At 58.1% G+C, this 22,184-nt stretch overlaps 3 protein-coding genes across 3 annotated transcripts; all 3 read right to left on the bottom strand.

Annotated features, from left to right (window-relative positions):
• Window positions 1–1,284: 1,284 nt before the first annotated feature.
• Window positions 1,285–10,105, bottom strand: LOC137899264 (protein Niban 1-like). Its single transcript, XM_068743291.1, has 15 exons — window positions 10,036–10,105; window positions 7,685–7,815; window positions 7,488–7,616; window positions 7,301–7,415; window positions 6,098–6,259; window positions 5,348–5,463; window positions 5,173–5,277; window positions 4,927–5,089; window positions 4,664–4,851; window positions 4,435–4,575; window positions 3,744–3,863; window positions 3,560–3,667; window positions 2,779–2,890; window positions 2,037–2,705; window positions 1,285–1,996 (listed from the first exon to the last, which is right to left on the bottom strand). Exons 1-15 carry the CDS (start codon window positions 10,088–10,090, stop codon window positions 1,845–1,847), a joined length of 2,466 nt encoding a protein of 821 aa, XP_068599392.1. The 5' UTR covers window positions 10,091–10,105; the 3' UTR covers window positions 1,285–1,844.
• Window positions 10,106–10,320: 215 nt separating this feature from the next.
• Window positions 10,321–17,169, bottom strand: trmt1l (tRNA methyltransferase 1-like). The gene is made up of 16 exons (XM_068743290.1): window positions 17,109–17,169; window positions 16,072–16,162; window positions 15,392–15,462; window positions 15,152–15,265; window positions 15,007–15,071; window positions 14,722–14,875; window positions 13,978–14,098; window positions 13,830–13,909; window positions 13,533–13,764; window positions 13,230–13,442; window positions 12,969–13,159; window positions 12,831–12,897; window positions 12,564–12,748; window positions 12,442–12,501; window positions 11,479–11,617; window positions 10,321–11,123 (listed from the first exon to the last, which is right to left on the bottom strand). The coding sequence occupies exons 1-16, from the start codon at window positions 17,167–17,169 to the stop codon at window positions 10,937–10,939; spliced, it is 2,031 nt and encodes a 676-aa protein (XP_068599391.1). The 3' UTR covers window positions 10,321–10,936.
• Window positions 17,170–17,391: 222 nt separating this feature from the next.
• Window positions 17,392–22,178, bottom strand: LOC137899579 (nardilysin-like). Its single transcript, XM_068743615.1, has 17 exons — window positions 22,146–22,178; window positions 21,771–21,875; window positions 21,331–21,454; window positions 21,117–21,203; window positions 20,919–21,038; window positions 20,733–20,784; window positions 20,494–20,644; window positions 20,171–20,298; window positions 19,932–20,094; window positions 19,824–19,855; window positions 19,489–19,627; window positions 19,328–19,375; window positions 18,631–18,683; window positions 18,468–18,551; window positions 18,183–18,390; window positions 18,024–18,110; window positions 17,392–17,949 (listed from the first exon to the last, which is right to left on the bottom strand). Exons 1-17 carry the CDS (start codon window positions 22,176–22,178, stop codon window positions 17,743–17,745), a joined length of 1,821 nt encoding a protein of 606 aa, XP_068599716.1. The 3' UTR covers window positions 17,392–17,742.
• Window positions 22,179–22,184: the final 6 nt, after the last annotated feature.

Here is a 22,184-nt window from a genome sequence, read left to right as displayed (position 1 = left end):
TGACCCGGACCCCCCTCTGCAGAGTCCTGGAAAGCGCTACGCTAGTTTTTGCTAATCAGGGAAAATCCTGGAATATTAAAGGCCGTTTAGCCAGAATCCCGGATTTGCTCTTTGCGGATGACGTGCTGCTGTTGGCTTCAGGCCGGCGCCTCCGGGACCGAGGTGCTCCTGAACGCCTCACAGGTCATGGACCAGATGGGGGATGGACGGATTAACAGATGCATCCTGAACCAGAACCATCTCGGCCCAGCTAACGACGGGACCGGCGATGCAGCATCAGCGCTAGCACCGAGCTAACCGGAGCCAGTAAGGCGGGCGGGGCAGCATGTTCTCCTTTAGCCCGCCTCTCAAATCCCCCCTGACAGCTGTAGCGTGCGAGGGCAAGAAGACATATTTCTGCTGGGGGGGGGAGGGGGGGTAACTGATCGCTGGAAGTGATTTAGCTAAAAACAACACGTCATTATAGGCGCTGGGGGGGGGCAAAGCAAACAGCTCGTATTTTCAGGAGGAGGAGAGGCGGAAAGGCTCACGGCGCCCCCTAAAAGACACGCGAGCAAAGCGGCGTCATCTGTCAGAACCCGGGTCAGCCGGCCCGGTCCAACCTCAGCAGCCGGTCAGAGGAAGGAGCATCCCCCCCCCCCCCCCCCAGCAGGCTGGAGTACCGGGTCGGGCCCGCCGGGTCCAGCCTCTCTGGTCATTCTTGTCCTTAATGGGGGTGTCTGTCCTGTCCTGACTGTCCGGCTCTGGGGATGGGGGGGGCTTCCAGATATCTGGTGTCAGAGCTCCCCCTGCTGGGAGCATGAACTTCAAGCCGAAGGTTTGTGACCACGTCTGGTTTCCATTTGTCCCGTCGGCACCAATAAGAGGTCGGGTCTGAGGCCCGGTCCACATGAGCCCGGGTTCTGAGCAGACCTGTCAGGATCTCCTAGCATCACAGAGCCGCGCCTTTGGATCACAGCCGGAGAACTCATGAGTCGGCCCAACCCGGCAGCAGCTTCTCACAGGGGGTTCTGACTGTCGTCGTGTTTTCTGGCCCGGTTCTGGCCCAATAGAGCCCGGATTGTAATTTATTTTCTTCCTCAGCGTTTGGAAATGTGAAACAATCTGCTTCCCATTTTCCACCGTGTCCTGGAGCGAGGCTGAAACGTGAGCTCTTCTTCTGTGGTGCGATAGATCAGCCGGATTATCGGCTGTAACGCGCCGCAGATGCTGCCGACGGCCGCCTGTGATTGGCCGAGAGCCCCGCGTGAAGCGTAAATACTGGTCCACACGGAGACGCTCGTTTAGATCCGTTTATTCTGCCACAGCAAAGCGACGCTCGACAGGTAAAAGGCACTCTGTGGATGCTGCAGACTCCCGCCCGTCACCACGGCAACCGCATCCGCCAGCAGGAGGCCCCGCTAAGGCACTGTGAGGAGCTACTTCTTCACTTACATCATATACGAAACAGGAAGTGGCGTTCTGTGACGTCGCAGGATCAGGGCTGTGCGATTCGGCCAAAGTGCCACCAGGTGGCGCCCCCCCCCCCCCCCACCGGACCAATCAGGATCTGCTTTGTGATTGATTGTTTCACTGATATGAATATTGATCTGTGGGGGCGGGGCTTTCAAATCGCACAGTCCTGTGATGAAGCGGCTGGACGTCGTTAGCCTAGCTTAGCATTAGAAGCACGGGAAAACAGCTCAGATTTGGGCGGAGCCTCCTTGATCTGTGAGCCAATAAAAACGCGGCGCTGCAGTTTCCCGCCTTCCTGCAACCAGTCCGTGAATGAATCACAACGTTTACAAACAGAACGTCACGCGGAGGTTCTTGTGGATCTCGGTTCCCCGCAGCAGAACCGCGCTTCATTCCTCCTTTGGGGCGCCGCTGGGGGAGCGCCGCAGCAGCGCCTCCATCTCGATCACCTCCTCCACCAGGTCCCGGATCTCCCTGATGGAGTCCGGGGGCGGAGCTCTGGGGCTGGGCGCCGTTTCCTCTTTGGTGGGTTCAGAGGTCGCCGCCTCCTCCGCCGATGGCTGATTGGTGATGTTGCTCACGGCGTCCCCTCTGGGCCTGAGGATCCGGATCCGGATCCGGATCCGTCCCGTCCCGAGCCGAACCGCCTGAGCTCACGGGTGACCTGCTCACGTCTTCCTCGCCCTCCAGGATGTCAGAGGTCATTGACCTTTGATCCTCGCACCTTTCGTCCCCTGGGGTGGACTCCAGGTCTGAGGGTGCGGTCTCACTCCCCACCGACACGTGTAGAGAATCGGGGTCTGAGACAGAACCGACGTCTTCAGGTGCGTCACCACTAGAGGGAGACTCGAACCTGGTTCCTCCGCTTCCACAGACCATCCGGTCTTCAGCGCCGCCTCCTGCTGAAGGGTCTCCGCCCCCGTTTGGGGGATCGCTTCCTGGTCCCGGCGGTTCCGCGCCCGTCTTCGTGCTCCCTTCAGCTGGAGCGGCGCCGGTCCGGGGCTGACCCAGCTGGATCAGATCCTCATCGGCCCCTTTGTGTGTGTCGCTCTGACCGACTGGTTCTGCTAGCGGCGAGGTCGGGGCCACGCCTTCCTTCACGGTTTGGATGCCATGCTCCGCCCCCTGAACGTCAGCGGCGCTGCTGGGAGTGGAGGGGGAGGGGCAGGGGGAGGAGACGCTGGAGCCGAGCAGGTCTCTGCTGTCCGTGAACAGGTTGAACTTCTGGAGGCTCGCCGCCTCCTTCACCGCTGCAGGAGAGAACAGCCAGGTTAGACGTCTCCGGGGGGCGTGGCTTCAGGGGAACACCTGACCGGGTTCTACCTTTAGAGACCTCCTTGTCCAGCGTTTGCAAAAGGACGCTTTCATAAACGTTCTCCACCTGGATGAAGTCCGAGTGGTCGGCGTCGACGGACCGGTCGAGACCCCGAAGCTCCTGGACAAGAACACAAAGGTGTGTGTGTGTAGGTGTGTGTGTCTGCGTGTGTGTGCGTGTGTGCGTGTGTGTGTGTGTGTGTGTGTCTGCCTGTGTGTTTGTAGGTGTCTGAGTGTGTGTGTGTGTGCGTGCGTGTGCGTGTGCGTGTGTGTGTGCGTGTGTGTGTGTGTGTGCGTGTGTGTGTGTGTCTGTGTGTGTGTGTGTGCGTGTGTGCGTGTGTGTGTGTGTGTGCGTGTGTGTGTGGTGTGTGTGTGTGTGTGTGCGTGTGTGCGTGTGTGTGTGTGTGCGTGTGTGTGTGTGCGTGTGTGTGCGTGTGTGTGTCTGTGTGTGTAGGTGTGTGTGTGTGTGTGTGTGTGTAGGTGTGTGTGTGTGAGTGTGTGTGTGTGTGTGTGTGTGTAGGTGTGTGTGTGTGTGTGTGAGTGTGTGTGTGTGTGTGTGTGTGTGTAGGTGTGTGTGTCTGCGTGTGTGTGCGTGTGTGTGTGTGTGTGTCTGCCTGTGTGTTTGTAGGTGTCTGAGTGTGTGTGTGTGTGCGTATGCGTGTGCGTGTGTGTGTGCGTGTGTGTGTGTCTGTGTGTGTAGGTGTGTGTGTGTGTGTGTGTGTAGGTGTGTGTGTGTGAGTGTGTGTGTGTGTGTGTGTGTGTGTGTGTGTGTGTGTGTGTGTGCTCTCACAGGTCTGCAGCTGGTCTCCAGGTTCTTCTTGATGAAGGGCAGAGTGATGAAGATGAGGGTCTCCCTGCAGATCCTCTTCCTCACTGTGCTGCTGTCGTGGTCAAATTGCTGCGGGACACACAGCCAATCAGGGGAGACGACGAGTGGGCCGTCCCTTTAAGATGACATCACGTGACCTTCTGACCTTCAGCACTCTGTGTTTGGCCTTGTTGATGGCAGAGCCGGCGCCGTCCGGGTCGTCTGGGTTGTCTTTGAAGGCTTTGAAGAGCAGCTGCTCAAAGGTGAAGGCAGCGTTCTCCATCAGCTGGAGCACAAGCAGCTGTTAGCTTCAGAACCAGGCCCGGCAGAACCAGACCCGGCAGAACCAGACCCGGCAGAACCAGAAGCCGGTAGAACCAGAACCCGGTAGAACCAAGGCCCGGCAGAACCAGACCCGGCAGAACCAGACCCGGTAGAACCAAGGCCCGGCAGAACCAGACCCGGTAGAACCAGAACCCGGTAGAACCAGAACCGGTAGAACCAGAACCCGGTAGAACCAAGACCATTTAGAACCAGACCCGGCAGAACCAGACCCGCATTAAACCCCCCCGGGGGACTACACCCAGGTATTCATCAGGGGCAAAGAGAATCTGCATCCGGTCCCCTCCTGACGGATCCGGTTCCTCTGAATGTCCCCCCCCCCCCCCCAACGATAATAATCACAATCATCGATCAATAATCAGCCGAGATATTGAGGAACAAATTCTGACTCCAATGTTAATGATCCAGAATCCAGGATCTGATCTGGATCCAGATCAGATCCTTCTCCTAAAAGACAAACTGCACTGCTGCCCCCTACAGGTGAAAGCTCGTCACTACAACGGCACTGCCAGTACCTGCTGCAGGTCGATCTGGGCGCTCTGGACCACCGCCGTGGTGCCGGACAGGCCGAACCGGTCCGGCTGCTGTTTGTCCTGCAGCGAGTCCATCATCTGGTAGCAGCGCTGCAGGTTGGGCCGGGCCATGGCGGCGAGAACCTGCAGGGGGGGGGGGGGGGGGCGGGGGCGGGTTAGAGGGCGGGGTTCCCCAGGGCAGGGTTCTGGTTTGCAGGCCCGCGGTCCGCACCTTCTTCAGCTGCTCCTGGTCCCCCTGCAGCAGGACGTCCCGACACACGTCGTCCATCAGGACGCCGCTCAGCTGCCGCGCCTCCTGGAACCCGGCGCTGACGGGCCCCAGCAGCTCCTCCAGGACGGCGCCGAGGGACGGCCGGATGGACTCGGAGCACAGCGTCTCCGCCGGCGCCGACACTGCGGCTGGGAGTAAGGAAGGGGGCGGGGCGTTGTCACGCCGCACACACACACACGCGGGCCGCCTCACCCGGGCTTTACCTCGCACTTTGTCCTCCAGCTGTCCTCTGGCCTTCAGGATCTGGTCCATGTCGGAGTGGATCAGGATCTCCTGCCGGCAGGTCCGGGCCCGGCACTCGTCCTTCAGCGCCGACAGCCGCTCCAGCAGGTGCTCCTGGGCCAGGATGTAGGCCGCTTCCACCGTCTGGGGACAGCGGCAGGGGACAGTCACCGCCTGGGCGTCCCGCAGGGTGGAGGACGGGACCGGGGACCGGGTCGGGGACTCACAGCGAACCAGACCCTCTTCTTCTCCGTCTTCTTGGCCTTCAGGCGGGGCAGCATGTCCTCCTCCAGGGACGGCAGCATCCGCTCCATCACCAGGTTCCCCATCACCTGCAAACAGGAAGTGCGCTCAGACGGCGATCAGCTGGTGATTGGCTGATGGTGCAACCGGAGGACGTACTCTGACATCACTTCCTATTAGCATGTCCCAGGCCTCGTAGCGTCCTCTGTCCTCCCTGTAGAGCTGGACGGCTTTGAGGAAGGCCTGGACCTCAAAGGTCGTCTTCTTCAGGAAGTCTGAGACACACGGACACACACACACACACACACACACACACACAGACACACACACACACACACACACACACACACAGACACACAGATGAAAGTATTGACCCGGTTCTGAGCTGCTCCGCTCTGGTCTGACCCGGTTCTGAGCTGCTCTGCTCTGGTCTGATCCGGTTCTGAGCTGCTCTGGTCTGATCCGGTTCTGAGCTGCTCTGGTCTGACCCGGTTCTGAGCTACTCTGGTCTGATCCGGTTCTGAGCTACTCTGGTCTGATCCGGTTCTGAGCTACTCTGGTCTGATCCGGTTCTGAGCTGCTCTGGTCTGGTCTGACCCGGTTCTGAGCTGCTCTGCTCTGGTCTGACCCGGTTCTGAGCTGCTCTGCTCTGGTCTGATCCGGTTCTGAGCTGCTCTGGTCTGACCCGGTTCTGAGCTGCTCTGGTCTGACCCGGTTCTGAGCTGCTCTGCTCTGGTCTGATCCGGTTCTGAGCTGCTCTGGTCTGACCCGGTTCTGAGCTACTCTGGTCTGATCCGGTTCTGAGCTACTCTGGTCTGATCCGGTTCTGAGCTGCTCTGGTCTGACCCGGTTCTGAGCTGCTGTGTCTCTTTTCTGGACCCCCTGCCGGGTTCTCTGGTTGGGCCTCACCTTGGTTCTGGTGCCGGATGCAGTCAGACAGGATGGAGATGAACGCTTCCTGCTTGTGCTGCTGCCTGAAGCAGAAGTAGGAGTCTCTCCTGTAGGGCAGCCTCAGGTAGACCGGAAAGGGTCCCGGCATCGCCGCCGGAGGCGGAGCAAAGTCCTCCAGGCCTGGAACACCAAACACCGTCAGGAAGTACACTACGCCAGGAAGTACACTACATTAGGAAGTACACTACGCCAGGAAGTACACTATGCCAGGAAGTAAACTACATTAGGAAGTAAACTATGTCAGGAAGTAAACTACGCCAGGAAGTAAACTACGCCAGGAAGTACACTACGTCAGGAAGTACACTACGTCAGGAAGTACACTACGTCAGGAAGTAAACTATGCCAGGAAGCAAACACCATCAGGAAGTACACTACGCCAGGAAGTACACTACATCAGGGAGTACACTACGTCAGGAAATAAACTACGTCAGGAAGTAAACTGCATCAGGAAGTAAACTATGTCAGGAAATACACTACGCCAGGAAGTACACTACGTCAAGAAGTACACTACATCAGGAAGTAAACTATGCCAGGAAGCAAACACCATCAGGAAGTACACTACGCCAGGAAGTACACTACATCAGGGAGTACACTACGTCAGGAAATAAACTACGTCAGGAAGTAAACTACATCAGGAAGTAAACTACGGCAAAAAGTAAACTACATTAGGAAGTAAACTACGCCAGGAAATACACTACATCAGGAAGTAAACTACGTCAGGAAGTAAACTACATCGGTACATAAACTACATCAGGAAGCAAACTACATCAGCATATAAACTACATCGGTACATAAACTACATCAGTATATAAACTACATCAGGAAGCAAACTACATCAGCATATAAACTACATCGGTACATAAACTACATCAGTACATAAACTACATCAGGAAGTAAACTACATCGGTACATAAACTACATTAGGAAGTCAACTACATCAGGAAGTCAACTACATCGGTACATAAACTACATCAGGAAGTAAACTACATCGGTACATAAACTACATCGGTACATAAACTACATCAGGCAGTAAACTACATCAGGACATAAACTACATCGGTACATAAACTACATCGGTACATAAACTACATCGGTACATAAACTACATCGGTACATAAACTACATCGGTACAGACTACTTCTGGATCCAAACGCGACTCACTGGTGTCGCCGGGGAAACACTGGTCCACCATGGCCATGTACTTCTCCTCCGTGGTGAGCACAGCGCCCCCTGTGGGCAGCAGCTTCTGGTGTGGAGGGACCCCTTTGATAAAGCTCTGTGGACAGGTGAGCAGACGTTACCTGCGCTCTGCGCATGCAGCGGGTGCGTTTGATGAGTGCACCCTCACCTCCAGGCTCTCGTGACACTCCAGGCTGTAGTTGGCTCTGACCACCACGTACCTCTCCCTCCACTTCCTGGTCTCGTCAAAATAAAAGAGGCCTTCCTCATAGAGCACCTCGCCCTCCTCGGGAGCCGGCTGCTCGACACAGACATTGGGTTTAGGGTCTTTATGAGGACAAGGAGGGGACGGTCTGGGACAGTTACCTGCTGTTTCAGGAGCCGGGTCATCGTCTCCTCGCGATGCTCCAGATCATCTTCCACCTGACAGAAATGGGCCACGGAGAACTGCTTCCTGTAGTACGGGCTGAAGTCCTTCAGCGCCGCCTCCGCCTGGCCTGTAGGGGGACAGGAAGCGTCACGCCGGGAGACGGGAAGCGACACGCCGGGAGACGGGAAGCGTCAGGCCGGGAGACGGGAAGCGTCACGCCGGGAGACGGGAAGCGTCACGCCGGGAGACGGGAAGCGACACGCCAGGAGACGGGAAGCGACACGCCGGGAGACGGGAAGCGTCACGCCGGGAGGCGGGAAGCGTCACGCCGGGAGGCGGGAAGCGTCAGGCCGGGAGACGGGAAGCGTCACGCCGGGAGACGGGAAGCGTCAGGCCGGGAGACGGGAAGCGACACGCCGGGAGACGGGAAGCGTCACGCCGGGAGACGGGAAGCGACACGCCGGGAGGCGGGAAGCGTCAGGCCGGGAGACGGGAAGCGTCACGCCGGGAGGCGGGAAGCGTCACGCCGGGAGACGGGAAGCGTCACGCCGGGAGACGGGAAGCGTCACGCCGGCCGGCTGCGGCCCGGAAACCAACCGGGGTGTCCTGGTGGACCAGGTCCAGATCCAGATCCAGCATGATTCTGGACCCAAGCCACGACTAACAATACTAGACGTGTCTTTAAACGTGTCTCTCCCTTCAGGGACGCTGGCGCTGGAACGTGAACCATAGTCTCCAGAGGGACGTCCCCCCCCCCCTGCTCCTCTAGTGAAAGCTGTCTCCAGAGGGACGTCCCCCCCCTGCTCCTCTAGTGAAAGGGGGACGTCCCCCCCTGCTCCTCTAGTGAAAGCTGTCTCCAGAGGGACGTCCCTTCCTGCTCCTCTAGTGAAAGCTGTCTCCAGAGGGACGTCCCCCCCCCCCTGCTCCTCTAGTGAAAGGGGGACGTCCCCCCCTGCTCCTCTAGTGAAAGCTGTCTCCAGAGGGACGTCCCTTCCTGCTCCTCTAGTGAAAGGGGGACGTCCCCCCCTGCTCCTCTAGTGAAAGCTGTCTCCAGAGGGACGTCCCCCCCTGCTCCTCTAGTGAAGGCTGTCTCCAGAGGGACGCCCCCCCCCCCCCCCCCCTGCTCCTCTGGACAGACCTGTTCTTCAGAATAAAATGAGTCACAAACAGTGAAACCGTCGACGTGTCAGAACAACACGCACGGGGACCAATCAGCAGCCACGGTGAACAAAGCCCGCCCCCAGCTGACATCACAGTCCCAGGGAGCCAGGAGGACATACCTGAGAGGACGGACAAATCGCTGCAAGTCTCAACAGACCGTGGAAGGGAGGGGGAGGGGGGGGGCAGGGGGAGGGGCCCGGACACAGAAGAGGCTTCTGATTGGAAGATGAGATATTTATTGAAAGGAGATCTTTACTCCGGGTTAAACAGTTTATGACACGAAGCAAACGATATGTAAATGTACCACGACGTAATGCAGCAGTCAGAGTACGCGGTCGTGTACTTTACGCATCAAACAGACTCCTTTACGAGATATTATAACGTTTTTAAACTACGACGACGGAATGTCTTCAGCTGGACCGACCGTTTCTGCTGCTTTTGATGAACCCAGTTTAAACATGCGAGTCTCTGTTACCACGGCAACAGCAGAGGCAGCACAGCCAGCATCAGCATCAGGAGCAGATCGATTCTCCCATCCAGGAGGAACGATGGGCCAGCTGCCGCCACTCTCGTGATGACGTCATCACTCTCGTGATGACGTCACCCTACCACCATTCATGTAAAACCGGGATTGAACCGGGAGGAAGGGGCGGGGCCTGCGGTCAGGTTGGTTTGACGTGTCTCTGCGCTCTCGTTGGTCCAGCTCGCTGCTTTGTCCTGTAAACAAAGGCACCTGCAGCACACCTGTTGTTACCTGTGTCACTGACACGCGCGCACGCACGCACGCGCGCGCACACACACAGCATCTTTCGTCCGGACTCAGTGACACGCCCCGTATAGGGGACACCGGACAGGGGACTCAGGTCTGTCTCTCCGCTCAGCGGGACAGGAAACGCAGGAACAGCCCGAACCCTCAGAGCGCACGGAACCGGACGGACTGGTTCCAGACTGGTTCCAGTCCGCCCGACGGGAACCAGTTCAGGAGACGCGGGCCGCCAACCGACGAGGCGAAACGCTTCAGCTCCAAGCCGTGACGCTCAGATCCGGACCGGATCCGGACCGATCCGGACCGTTTCAGGAGCCGGCGTCCCTGGCCGGGTCCAGAAACAATCAGACAGCGGGGAGCGACACAGAAGGAAGTTCGGTTCCGACCCGACCGGAGCCGCCGGCCCGGTTCCGGTCTTACCTCGGACGTAGCTGGACTTGGTCTCGTCCAGCAGACTGGACGCTGAGATCCCCATAGCGGAGCGGCAGGAGGATCCACAGGTGGCGCCGGTCCGCAGGTAGTGACGTCGATCTGCCGCGAGGGCTCCGAGGAGGAGGAGGAGGAAGAGGAGGAGGAGGAGGAGCAGCACGCCCCCCTCCTCCCGTCCCGCCTCCTCTCCTCAGATTCACTCATCTTCATCAGAATGAAGGTGACACGTGATCAACAGAACCTGCATGACGTCACGAACCGGACAACAAACCCGGAGCCCAGAGACTTTTATTTTATATCAGACAAGAAAAAAAAGTTCAGGATGAAATGGGCGGGGCTACAGAGAGCGCCGTGTGGGCGGGGCTTGGAGCAGAACGGTTCTGGAAGGTGAACTGGGTTCCGTTACACCGTCTGCTCCGGTTCTGGATGGTGGACCGGGTTCTGGATGGGGGACCGGGTTCTGAATGGTGAACTGGGTTCTGGATGGGGGACCGGGTTCTGAATGGTGAACTGGGTTCTGAATGGTGAACCGGGTTCCCTCACACTGTCTGCTCCGGTTCTGGATGGTGAACCGGGTTCTGGATGGGGGACCGGGTTCTGAATGGTGAACTGGGTTCTGGATGGTGAACCGGGTTCCCTCACACTGTCTGCTCCGGTTCTGGATGGTGAACCGGGTTCTGGATGGTGGACCGGGTTCTGGTGGTGGACAGGGTTCCCTCACACCGTCTGCTCGGGTTCTGGATGGTGGACCGGGTTCTGGATGGTGACCGGGTTCCGGATAGTGACCTGGGTTCCGTCACACGTCTGCTCCGGTTCTGGATGGTGGACCGGGTTCTGGTGGTGGACCGGGTTCTGGATGGTGGACCGGGTTCTGGTGGTGGACCGGGTTCCCTCACACCGTCTGCTCCGGGCTCACACTCGGAGCGGTGCCGGTTCTGGTGCACGTCGGCACGCTGTACTTGGTGAGGACGGACTTGAACTGCTGCAGCGTGGCGTCGGTTCGGACCCCCGTCGGGTCGAAGTGGGTCCGGCTCACCCTGAAGCCGGCCTCCGTCAGGTACTGAAGGAACTTGTTCAGCCTGAGGAGACAAAGAGATTCTTTCAGACACCGGATTAGATCCAGGATCCGGTTCTGTGGGTTCCACATGAAGACGATCCGACCAGAACCGGGAGGTTCCACATGGAGCAGCTCGGGTTCTGATCCAGACTAAAGACTTATCGTTAATCAATATGCCGTCATTGGCCAGCGCTGGTGGCAGAACCTCCGATGACGCACTAAGCTCCTCCCTCTGCCCGGATCGTCTTCGGATCGTCTTCATGTGAAGCCTCCCGGTTCTGGTCGGCCAGACGCAGCTTTCCGGGCTGCGGACGTCCCCTCAGACATGTCGGGGGGGACGTCCACAGGAGTGTCCTGGGGGGGCAGAGGCTGCTTACTTGGGCATGTTCATGCCCCTGATGCTGTGGCGGTGGATGCTGTAGTAGAAGGACGGGGACGGGGACGGGTGTTCCAGGGACGCGTCCGGCTTCAGCTTCTTCACCACGTTCCCGGGCTCGTCTCCTTGCTTCCGTTTCCCTGGAAGGACAAAGGGTCTTCGGGTTTCATACGAAGAGACGACGGTGTCTTAGAAACATGCTCCTTGTCCTGGGGGGACATTGCTACGTAGCGGTAAAGTGGGACGCTAGCTAACGGTAGGACGTTCTAGGCTTGTCCTGGGGGGACATTGCTACGTAGCGGTAAAGTGGGACGCTAGCTAACGGTAGGACGTTCTAAGCTTGTCCTGGGGGGACATTGCTACGTAGCGGTAAAGTGGGACGCTAGCTAACGGTAGGACGTTCTAGGCTTGTCCTGGGGGGACATTGCTACGTAGCGGTAAAGTGGGACGCTAGCTAACGGTAGGACGTTCTAAGCTTGTCCTGGGGGGACATTGCTACGTAGCGGTAAAGTGGGACGCTAGCTAACGGTAGGACGTTCTAGGCTTGTCCTGGGGGGACATTGCTACGTAGCGGTAAAGTGGGACGCTAGCTAACGGTAGGACGTTCTAAGCTTGTCCTGGGGGGACATTGCTACGTAGCGGTAAAGTGGGACGCTAGCTAACGGTAGGACGTTCTAGGCTTGTCCTGGGGGGACATTGCTACGTAGCGGTAAAGTGGGACGCTAGCTAACGGTAGGACGTTCTAGGCTTGTCCTGGGGGGACATTGCTACGTAGCGGTAAAGTGGGACGCTAGCTAACGGTAGGACGTTCTAAGCTTGTCCTGGGGGGACATTGCTACGTAGCGGTAAAGTGGGACGCTAGCTAACGGTAGGACGTTCTAGGCTTGTCCTGGGGGGACATTGCTACGTAGCGGTAAAGTGGGACGCTAGCTAACGGTAGGACGTTTGACCCTCCGGGACTCACCGAACTGAGCCCCCGCGTCCCCGCCGCTCTGCGACGTCTTGATGACGACTCCACACTCCACTGCGGAGACAGGAGTCAGTCGGGGTGCGAGGGAAACATTGTGCGGGGCGTCGGCTCGTTACCCCGGCTGCTGGGCGCCGCCGCCGCCGCCGCCGCCGCCGCCGGCCCGTGGACCGGCGCCCTGAGGGTGCTGCACTCCGACTCGCAGATCAGCATCTTGATGAGCGGCTGGACGTCGTCCATGCCGTGCTGCACCGCCGCCGCCAGCATCGTCCTCAGGAAGCCCGTGTTGAACAGAGCGCCACACCTGGGGGGGGGGGGACGACAGACACACCTGTAGCTGCGTGCCGTCCCCAGACGGGGGGACGCGTGTGAGGACGTGCTCTCACCACAGCGGTCCCAGGTGCACCGCCGTCTTTCCCGGGAGACTCCCGTGGCAGCCGCAGGGCAGCCTGTCTGGAGGAAACGCAGGCGTTGAAGCGCTAGCAGCGGTTAGCCGCTGACTCAAGCTCCTCCCCCCTGCTCACCATCCAGCACGGCGCCGTGCCTCAGGAAGCCCCGCTCCTCGCACCACTGGCAGTGGACCAGTTTACGCAGCTTCTTCACGGACTCGTCCGCCTGCGAGGGACCGCGGAGGACCCGGACCACCACCAGGACGAAATGCTCCAGCGCCACCGCCAGCAGGACCTCGATGCCTTTGTTACAGCGAGCCGCCGCCCTGCAACGCACGCGCGGCCCGTGAGGACGCGGTCCGGTCCCCCCCGGTCCCACCAGGAAGGAGGCGGTACCTCGCCACGGCGGCTACGACCATGCGGGCGGCCAGCTCCTTGTAGTACTCGGTGCGGACGATGTGGACGCCGTAGTGACGCAGGGTGACGTTTGGACTCTTGGAGTACAGCGAGCCCGTGTCAGTGGACGTCACAGAGACGATGCCCAGGTTCCGGACGTTCCTGAACGCAGCGTCCAGGTAGTTCACCGCTGTCCCGTACGGATCCAGGTGACTGAAGACAGCAAATCAGAGAGACGGACAGAGTGATGGACAGACAGGTGGACATCTTGTAACGAGGTTTCGTGCTGAAGCTCCTCCTTACATGTAATCAAAGGGCCGCAGGTGCATGATGACATTGGCGTCCATCTTGGCGACCTCCACCGTAGCGAGGGACGCCCCGTCGGCCCCCCTGGGTCCTCGGGGGACGCCGTCCACCCGGATGTCGTTCAGCTCGCAGTTCTCTTTGATCATCTTGACGCAGGCGTCGCTGATGTCGGTGATGGTGACTTTGACGGCGTTCCGGAGGTGCTTCGCCCACTGGAGGCCCATGATCCCTGGCGGAGGGGCGGAGTTAGCCTCGGCTCCGCCTACAGGCGCGAGCGTTTCGCCGCGGTCTCACCTGTGGCTCCGAAGGCGTCCAGACACTCCAGCGGGCTTCTCTCCTGCGCCAGGACCGCCAGCGAACTGAACACCAGCTGCCTGAAAGCCAAACGGGGCGTTAGCAGCAGGAAGGCGGTCCCTGAGGAGCCGCCCTCAGGTGAGCCCACCTGTTGGTCTTCATCCTGTGGTTGAAGTAGGAGTCGCTCTTCTGTGGGACGGTGTGGTTCGGGACCAGTTGGACGTTGGTTCCAAGCTCCTTCATGATTTCGTACGCCTGGCCGGAGGGAGCTGCAGAGACACCGAGACCCGACCCGCTAAGACGCCGTTCACACAGACCACGCCCTGCGGCACCGCCCACAGGGGGCACCTGGAGACAGGTGAGGAGACTGGACGACCTGCCGTCCACTCAGTCTGTCCTCCCGCGGAGTCATGGACTCACCGCGGTCAACGAGGGACATCGTCCACGGCCAATACCGCCTACTAGTTCACTGCTAGTTCACTAATTCACTACTAGTTCACTACTAGTTCACTAATTCACTACTAGTTCACTACTAGTTCACTAATTCACTACTAGTTCACTACTAGTTCACTACTAGTTTACTAATTCACTACTAGTTTACTAATTCACTACTAGTTCACTACTAGTTTACTACTAGTTCACTACTAGTTTACTACTAGTTCACTACTAGTTCACTACTAGTTTACTAATTCACTACTAGTTCACTACTAGTTTACTACTAGTTCACTACTAGTTTACTACTAGTTCACTACTAGTTTACTACTAGTTCACTGCTAGCTCACTAATTCGCTACTAGTTTACTAGTTCACTACTAGTTTACTACTAGTTCACTACTAGTTTACTACTAGTTCACTACTAGTTTACTGCTGTGTCACCGGGGGCAGTTCCTTACCAGGCTCCTCCAGGGGGGCCTCGGAGCCCCCCCAGAAGCTGGCTTCCGCCCCTTTGTTGACGTGCCGTTTCAGGTGGCTGACCATGTCGGACTTCCGGGCGATGGTGGCCGAGCACACGACGCAGTGGTAATGGGCCACGTGTCGCCCCGACGACTGGGGGGGGGGGCGTCCCACAGAGGAGAGACGAGAAAGGATGACCTCTCAGAGCAGGAAGTGGGCTCGCTCATTTCAAAATAAAAGCCCAACAGGAGCCTGAACGGCGATGACCCCGCGTGGACTCTCACCTGGTCTCCGCTGAGGTTGGGCTTCAGGTGTCTGCAGGGCAGGTGACATATGCACATCTTCTGTCCTGTTAGAGGACAACATGGACAGAGACATGAGGACAGGACTCAGATCTCCCTGACCAGGGACTGTGTCCCTCCGTCCTACCTTCATACTCCACGTAGACCTTCCAGTGGAGGTTCTGCAGGTGTCGCCGCAGCTTGTGGCTGTAGCAGGCCTTGAACTTGTCCTCCGGACACAGAGGACACGACTTTCGTCCGGCTGAGGGGAGAAGAAGGTGAAAGGATTCCTTCATAGGTCACAGTAGCGGCATCGCTAATCAGCGCCATGATCAATAACCCCGGAGAAGACAGGATCAGGGACAGAACCAGATGAGGACAAGCTCACCTCCATTCAGATCCACCAGCGTCTCCAGACCCTCCAGCTTGGTCTGGATGGAGATGTGTCTGTCTGGGGAGGACAGGACAAACGTCAACAACAACAACACAGCCGTTTGAAAAGACGTGGAAGGACGGACGGAGACAGACGGATGGACAGACGGGCTCATGTCGCAGTGTTGGGGACTGAATGGAGACGTCTTCGGTGAACAGACGTCCTGGACCCAGACGGGACCCGGGCCGGAGAACCTTCTTGTCGTTTTGTCGCCACATCGAACCAACCTTCTCCACTTCACCCTGTCCTTTGCATCGTCCTCCCTCACTACGTCCATGTCTCTTCTCCTGGGTCGTCCTCTAGCCCCGTCCCATCCTCAGCATCCTCCTACCGATATAGTCCCCGTCTCTCCTCTGGACATGATCTTAATCCGAGGTCCCCCCAGCGCCCCGTGGGTTAACACCAGCTGTGCTACGCTAGCTGCTAGCTGCTGCTACCTGCGAGGCTGCATTTACCGTCCAGAAACTAAATCAGGTTTATGTAGGGGGACACGAGTTGGACTCGAGTCCTGACAGACAGATGGACCGAGAAAAGACAGAGCAGGACCGCCCAGTCAGCCTGAGTGAAGGTCCGGTTCTGGTGCACAACCCGGTTCTGAAGTCAGACGTCACGCAGACAGTTGTGTCGGTCAGTCACCGGGAGTGGTGGTGGACGGTTTGGAGTCCAGGTCCGAGGCAGCAGCCGGTCCAGAGCCTCCGTCAGAGGGTGCGTCTTCATCGGGGTCACCTTCACAGACACAAAGACAAAGGTTCCTACGGAAGAATCCAAAGTCCATACACAGCAGAACCAGAACCCGAACCAGGAAATGACGCGTAGAAAGTCCGAGTCTGTCAAAGTAAAGCACATTCACTGTGTTACAACACTGCCACTAAGCGTTATAACACATTAAAATGCGTGAAACTGTCAATAAGTGTTCAGGAGCTAGCTCGCTAGCGGCTGAGCTAGCATTAGCTCCATCAAACTAAACTCTATTATGATGACAGAGCAAGGAGCCTCGCTTCTGCGCCGCTAGCTGCGGGCTAGGGTAGGCTAGGCTAGGCTAGGCTAGCATTAGTGTAGGGCATTTCCGTATTTAGATGGGATTCCACAAAGTAATTACACGCCGCCACCACTGGGAACGCACTACATTTAGTTTGTTATTGTAATGACTGATTTCAATTGAACGCATCACAACAGTGACGTCACGCAACACAGATAAACATGGGCTTAGATTGGCTGGGGCGGGACCCCCGGGCGGGACCCCCACCCGGAGGGGGCCGGACTCATGGACATTGAAAGACGCGGACGCAGAGGGCGTCCCTTTGTTCGGACCCGAGACTCACACACGGAGCAGGATCGAACCTCAGCGCTGATATCTGAACCAACTTGTATTGATCTGCATGTTATATAAATATCTTAATCATGACCCGAATCCTCTTTATTGACCACGCCCCCACACGGAGAAGAAGAACCGGGGAGGGTTAAGGGAAGCCCTAGCATTAGCTCCGGGGCTCGGTCGTGTTGACTGTTTGGTCCCTGTGGCGGAGCTCCGCGATGACAGTTCGCCCGTCAATTCTAACGTCAACGGTGACCGGTGACCGGTGACTTCATTCCGCAGCCGCGCAGCCCGCTAAAGTACAGTCTAGTCTCCATGTCTGTGCCGTAAAGCGACCGACGCGGTCAGGTTACCGACGTTTGGTATCGACGTCCTCCCGGTGCAGCTCAGCAGAGTCCTTCCCTTTAACCGCCGCCATGTTTTTCTTCTTCTTCTTCGTGGGCTTCTGCGGCGGCTGACCACCTTTACCAAGAGCATTACCGCCACCTCCTGGACCGCGATGTTATTGTAAATTCAATCCAAATCTTTATCCAAGATACACACTTTGCTGCTAATGTTGTTTTAGTGACACCAGAAGCGTCTCGAGTCTATTAAACAGCAAAGACAACACCGAGAAAGCTAAAACAACTATTTATGTGTGACTTCATGAATGAATTAATACATTTGACAAACATGTTATCTTTTGTCGTGGTGAATCTGTGAATCCAGGGACGACATGTTTGTTCGTTTGTTGTACTTGCAGTGCTTCTGCAGAGACTTGCCAGCTATTTACGAATGAAGATAAAATCAGTCCTGAGAATCTGAAGCCGGTGCTGAACACACGAGCCCGTTTGCTACTTCATAAACGCAGGTCTGTATTTCTGATATTTCCCACAGGATTTGAAAGCAGCATTTGTTTACATAAATCAACTGATGGCGAAATGTTCCTCGGGTTCTGTCTTCTGCGGTCAAAGACAAGAACCCGTGTCCGGTGCCGCCGGGCGGCGGTGAGCTAGCTGAGGATTTTGTGGTAGGGGTGGAGGGGGAGGGACGAGGTGAAGGCTCTGATGTCACTGATAAGCGTGGCGTCTTGGAGCAACGGCGAGGAAGCAGGCAGGAAGCTCAGTTTGCTCACTTCTCCATAGGCAGAGGGTGGGGCGGGGCTGCAGGGGGCGCTCTGCTTCGGCGGGCCATCCTCTTCAGCACCAGAACCAACCACCTGAAAAAGAATCAGCATTTCAGGGGGGGGGGTGGAGTCAGCTGGTGCTGAAGGTGCGAGGCGTGCACACTCACGTGGACGCTGAGCTTCCTGCTGCTGCTCCGGTGCTCCAGGAACCAGGAACCCAGCTCCTGCTGACTGAAGAGCTTCAGGGCCTGGATCTGCAGCGGAGACCCGGCAGGTTAGAACCCAACAGAACCAGCAGCAGACTCCACCTGAGCGGCGTTCCTCACCTCTTTGTCCAGCCGCTGGAACACGTACTGCTGCGTCACCACCTCGAACCAGTTGCGGTCCACTTCCTCTCCCAGGTGGGCGTCCTCGCACTCCTTCAGCTTGATGAGAGCCGTCACCTGCGTCTTAAAGGCCTCCTCGCTCAGACCCGCCAGGCGCTCCCCGAAGCCGACCAGGAACTCCTCGATCTTCGCCTCCACGAACTCCGTGCTGCGTGGACGAGAGAGGAAGAGGATCCGCCGAGGAGCTCCGCAGACCGACGGCGGGGACACGGGGCAGCGGCTCACCTGAACTTGGTGGCCTGCGTTTCCACGGTGACGGAGAATCCCAGCACCCCGGAGGTGTTCCGGCAGGCGGGGTACACCTGGTACCTGGGAGAGAAGAGACACCGTGTCATTGGTCTGCTCTGCCTCGGCACACACCGATGTGTTCTCGGTCGCCATGACGAACCCCAGCGTCTCCTTTGTCCTCAGGAAGTCAAAGCAGGGCTCCTCCATGTGCATCTGTGGACAGAGAGGAGACAACGTGGAACCGTGGACCCCCCCCCCCCCCCCCCCCAGCATCCAGCCCCAGTTCAGGGTCGGGTCCCGGTACAGGGTCAGGAGAGGGATTCGTTGCTTTCCTCTCTGCAGGACAAATGTCTTCATTTCATCAGGAACCAAATGATGCTAAATGCTAACCTAGCATCATCGTGAAGCCAGGTACCTCACCTTACCCGCTGAACTAATTTATTCAATAATGATGTCATCCAGTTGACAATGGAGGGCGGGACAACGCAGCCGCAGAAACAGGAATAACGTAAACCTGACAGATTCACCTGGACGTGCTAGCGTTAGCTACAGCGTTTCCCCAGGTGAGACGTGCTAGCGTTAGCTACAGCGTTTCCCCAGGTGAGACGTGCTAGCGTTAGCTACAGTGTCTGCCCAGGTGCTTCCCCAGGTGAGACGTGCTAGCGTTAGCTACAGTGTTTCCCCAGGTGAGACGTGCTAGCGTTAGCTACAGTGCTTCCCCAGGTGAGACGTGCTAGCGTTAGCTACAGTGCTTCCCCAGGTGAGACGTGCTAGCGTTAGCTACAGTGTTTCCCCAGGTGAGACGTGCTAGCGTTAGCTACAGTGTTTCCCCAGGTGAGACGTGCTAGCGTACTCACCACCATCAGCTGCATGAGGGCGTGGTCTCTGAGGTTCTTCAGCCCAGACTGCAACACAAACATATACTGAAGTATGACTATTAAACACCATGAAGTATATTGAGGAAGTACCGGTCGCGTCCCCGTGTCCCCGCGTCCCCGCGGCCTGCCGGACGTCCCACCTGGTAGTAGACGGTCACCTCAGAGTTGGCGTCTCCTTGGTTGAGAGATTTGACTTTGCAGAGGTGTCGTTTCTGGGGCAGCTCCACCACCCGGAACAAGACGGGGACCTCTGCTGACGGAGGCTGGAACTGCAGCTTCCTGCACAGACCAGTCAGCTCTCATTGGTTCAGCGGCTCAATGACAGCCCGTGATTGGTGGAGAAGAACCCTCGTTTTTAACTCGCCGTTATTCCAATCATCTGCGTTTCTTTTACATGTTGATCAATACGCACCGACCTTAGCTAGAATAGGAACTAAAAGCAGCCCCCCCCCCCCCCCCCGATCAGGGTACTCACTCAGTAAAGTACTGCAGGAAGTCCTTGGACTCCTGATGGAGGAAACCGATTTAGATTCAACACAGATTATATTGATCCCCTTTTCCCCTTCCCACGTTCCGCTCTCACCGCGCTGGTCAGGTTCCCCTGGACGAGCCCCTCGGCGTATAGCTCCGCCTTCAGCCCGGCCACGAAGCTCAGGAGGTCGTCCACGGTCAGACCCTTCATGGCGGCCTGGTACTTCTGAACCACAGACCAGCGGCAGTGCTCCAGGACCAGCAGGCGGACGTCCCTGAGGACAGACGGTCCCACAGGGTGAAACGGGGGGAGGAGGAACGCCTCCCCCCGGCGCCGCTGCTCACACGTACCGCCCCAGCCGCTCGGGTTTGATGAGGACGTTGAAGTAGGCTTTCTTCAGCTGCTCAGAGAACATGGAGAAGACGCTCGGCTCGGCACGGAACCCGGCCAGGTGATCCACGATCAGCTTCAGCAGGAGCTGGAGGGCGAGAGGAACCAAGTGTTCCCACCGGAGCACCGGAGTACCGGAGCACCGGAGTACCGGAGCACCGGAGCACCGGAGCACCGGAGCACCGGAGTACCGGAGCACCGGAGCACCGGAGTACCGGAGCACCGGAGCACCGGGGCACCGGAGCACCGGAGCACCGGAGCACCGGAGCACCGGAGTCCTCACCGGCAGCTTGTGGTTGAACCCCTTCAGGTGGACCATCACGCCGTGCTCGCCGGCCACCAGCTGGTAGGCCAGCTGGGCCACGTCGGCCTCGTAGGCCGGCTCGGCCAGGTTGTGAGCCAGGATGTTCACAAAGAGGTCCAACAGCACCAGACTGAGGAGGGCCGGCAACACAAGAGGGGGGTCGGGGTCAGGGGGGTCAGGGTCAGGGGGGAGGGGGGGGGGGGGGGTTGTTCTCTTACTTCTCTGGGCTCTTCTGGATCAGGGGGGAAATCAGGTTGAAGCGGATACAAGCTGGAGGACAGATGGACACGTTAAATCAGGCGTCCCGCTTTAGAACAGAACCGCGGGAGCCCCTCTGGGGGGGGGGGGGGGGGGGGGGGGGGTCTGCAGCCCGACGGGGAGCAGCCAACGGGAGAGGGATTCACCTTTAGGGATCCTGAACTTGTTGTCCTTCTTGTACCACAGACAGCCTCGCTCGCTGTCCACGATCCGGACCGGGAAGTCCGAGTCCGGACAGTCGGAGGCCTTCAGGGCGAAGTCCGTGGCTGCAGCGTGAAGAAGAGGAGGAGGACAATGAGACGAAGAGCTGAGCGCTTCAGACGTCATGCTCAACGTGTGCTGACCAATGAACTGGTTCCGAGCTGGAAGCTGAAGGTCCGGGTTCTGAGGGAATTCTCCCGCCCAGAGCAGAACCCACTCCTCGGAGACACCTGATGGACAGAACCGTCCGTTAACGTCCACCAACACGGCAACGAAGAGGACAACGAGGGACTGTTCTTTCATTACCCCCCCTTTAGAACCCCCGTGGTTCCCCCTTTAGAACCCCCGTGGTTCTACCTTCCATGCTGTAGCTGGTACCGAACCATTTCTCCCTGAGAGGACAGTGACCTTCGTTCTCCGGAGACAACAGCAGCAGGTTGGCTCTGGTGGGGGTCAACAGGGACAGGGCAGCGCTGATCACCTGGGGGGGGGGCACACACACACACACCAGTCAGCGGGCTCCGGGAGGCTGGGGGGGTTCTCCTGGGGGGGGGCTGGTTTACCTGGAGGCTGGGGGGGGGGCTGGTTTACCTGGAGGCTGGGGGGGGGTCTGGTTTACCTGGAGGCTGGGGGGGTTCTCCTGGGGGGGGGCTGGTTTACCTGGAGGCTGGGGGGGGGGCTGGTTTACCTGGAGGCTGGGGGGGGTCTGGTTTACCTGGAGGCTGGGGGGGTTCTCCTGGGGGGGGGCTGGTTTACCTGGAGGCTGGGGGGGTTCTCCTGGGGGGGGGCTGGTTTACCTGGCTGTCGTACTCAAACATGAGCTGGTCTCCGGTCAGGACGTCCTCTTTGGGGAACAGCTGCATGTTCTCACAGATGTTCTCCACGAACTCGATGGGCTCCGTCTGTCAGCGCACACAAAGCAATCCGGTTATTGATCACGTTGACACACACACACACACACGCGCGCACACACACACACGCGCACGCACACGCACACACACACACGCGCACACACACACACGCACACACACACACGCGCACACACACACACACACGCGCGCGCACACACACACGCGCACACACACACACACACACACACACGCACACACACACACACACACACACGCACACACACACACACACACACACACACACCTTCCATTCAGTTGAACCTCTTCCTCTCTGTCATCATTTATTGGATTCATGACTAA

Source organism: Brachionichthys hirsutus, chromosome 9, assembly GCF_040956055.1.
Source record: "Brachionichthys hirsutus isolate HB-005 chromosome 9, CSIRO-AGI_Bhir_v1, whole genome shotgun sequence".
Classification (NCBI taxonomy): domain Eukaryota; kingdom Metazoa; phylum Chordata; class Actinopteri; order Lophiiformes; family Brachionichthyidae; genus Brachionichthys; species Brachionichthys hirsutus.
This window is presented reverse-complemented; position numbering and strand designations above follow the sequence as displayed.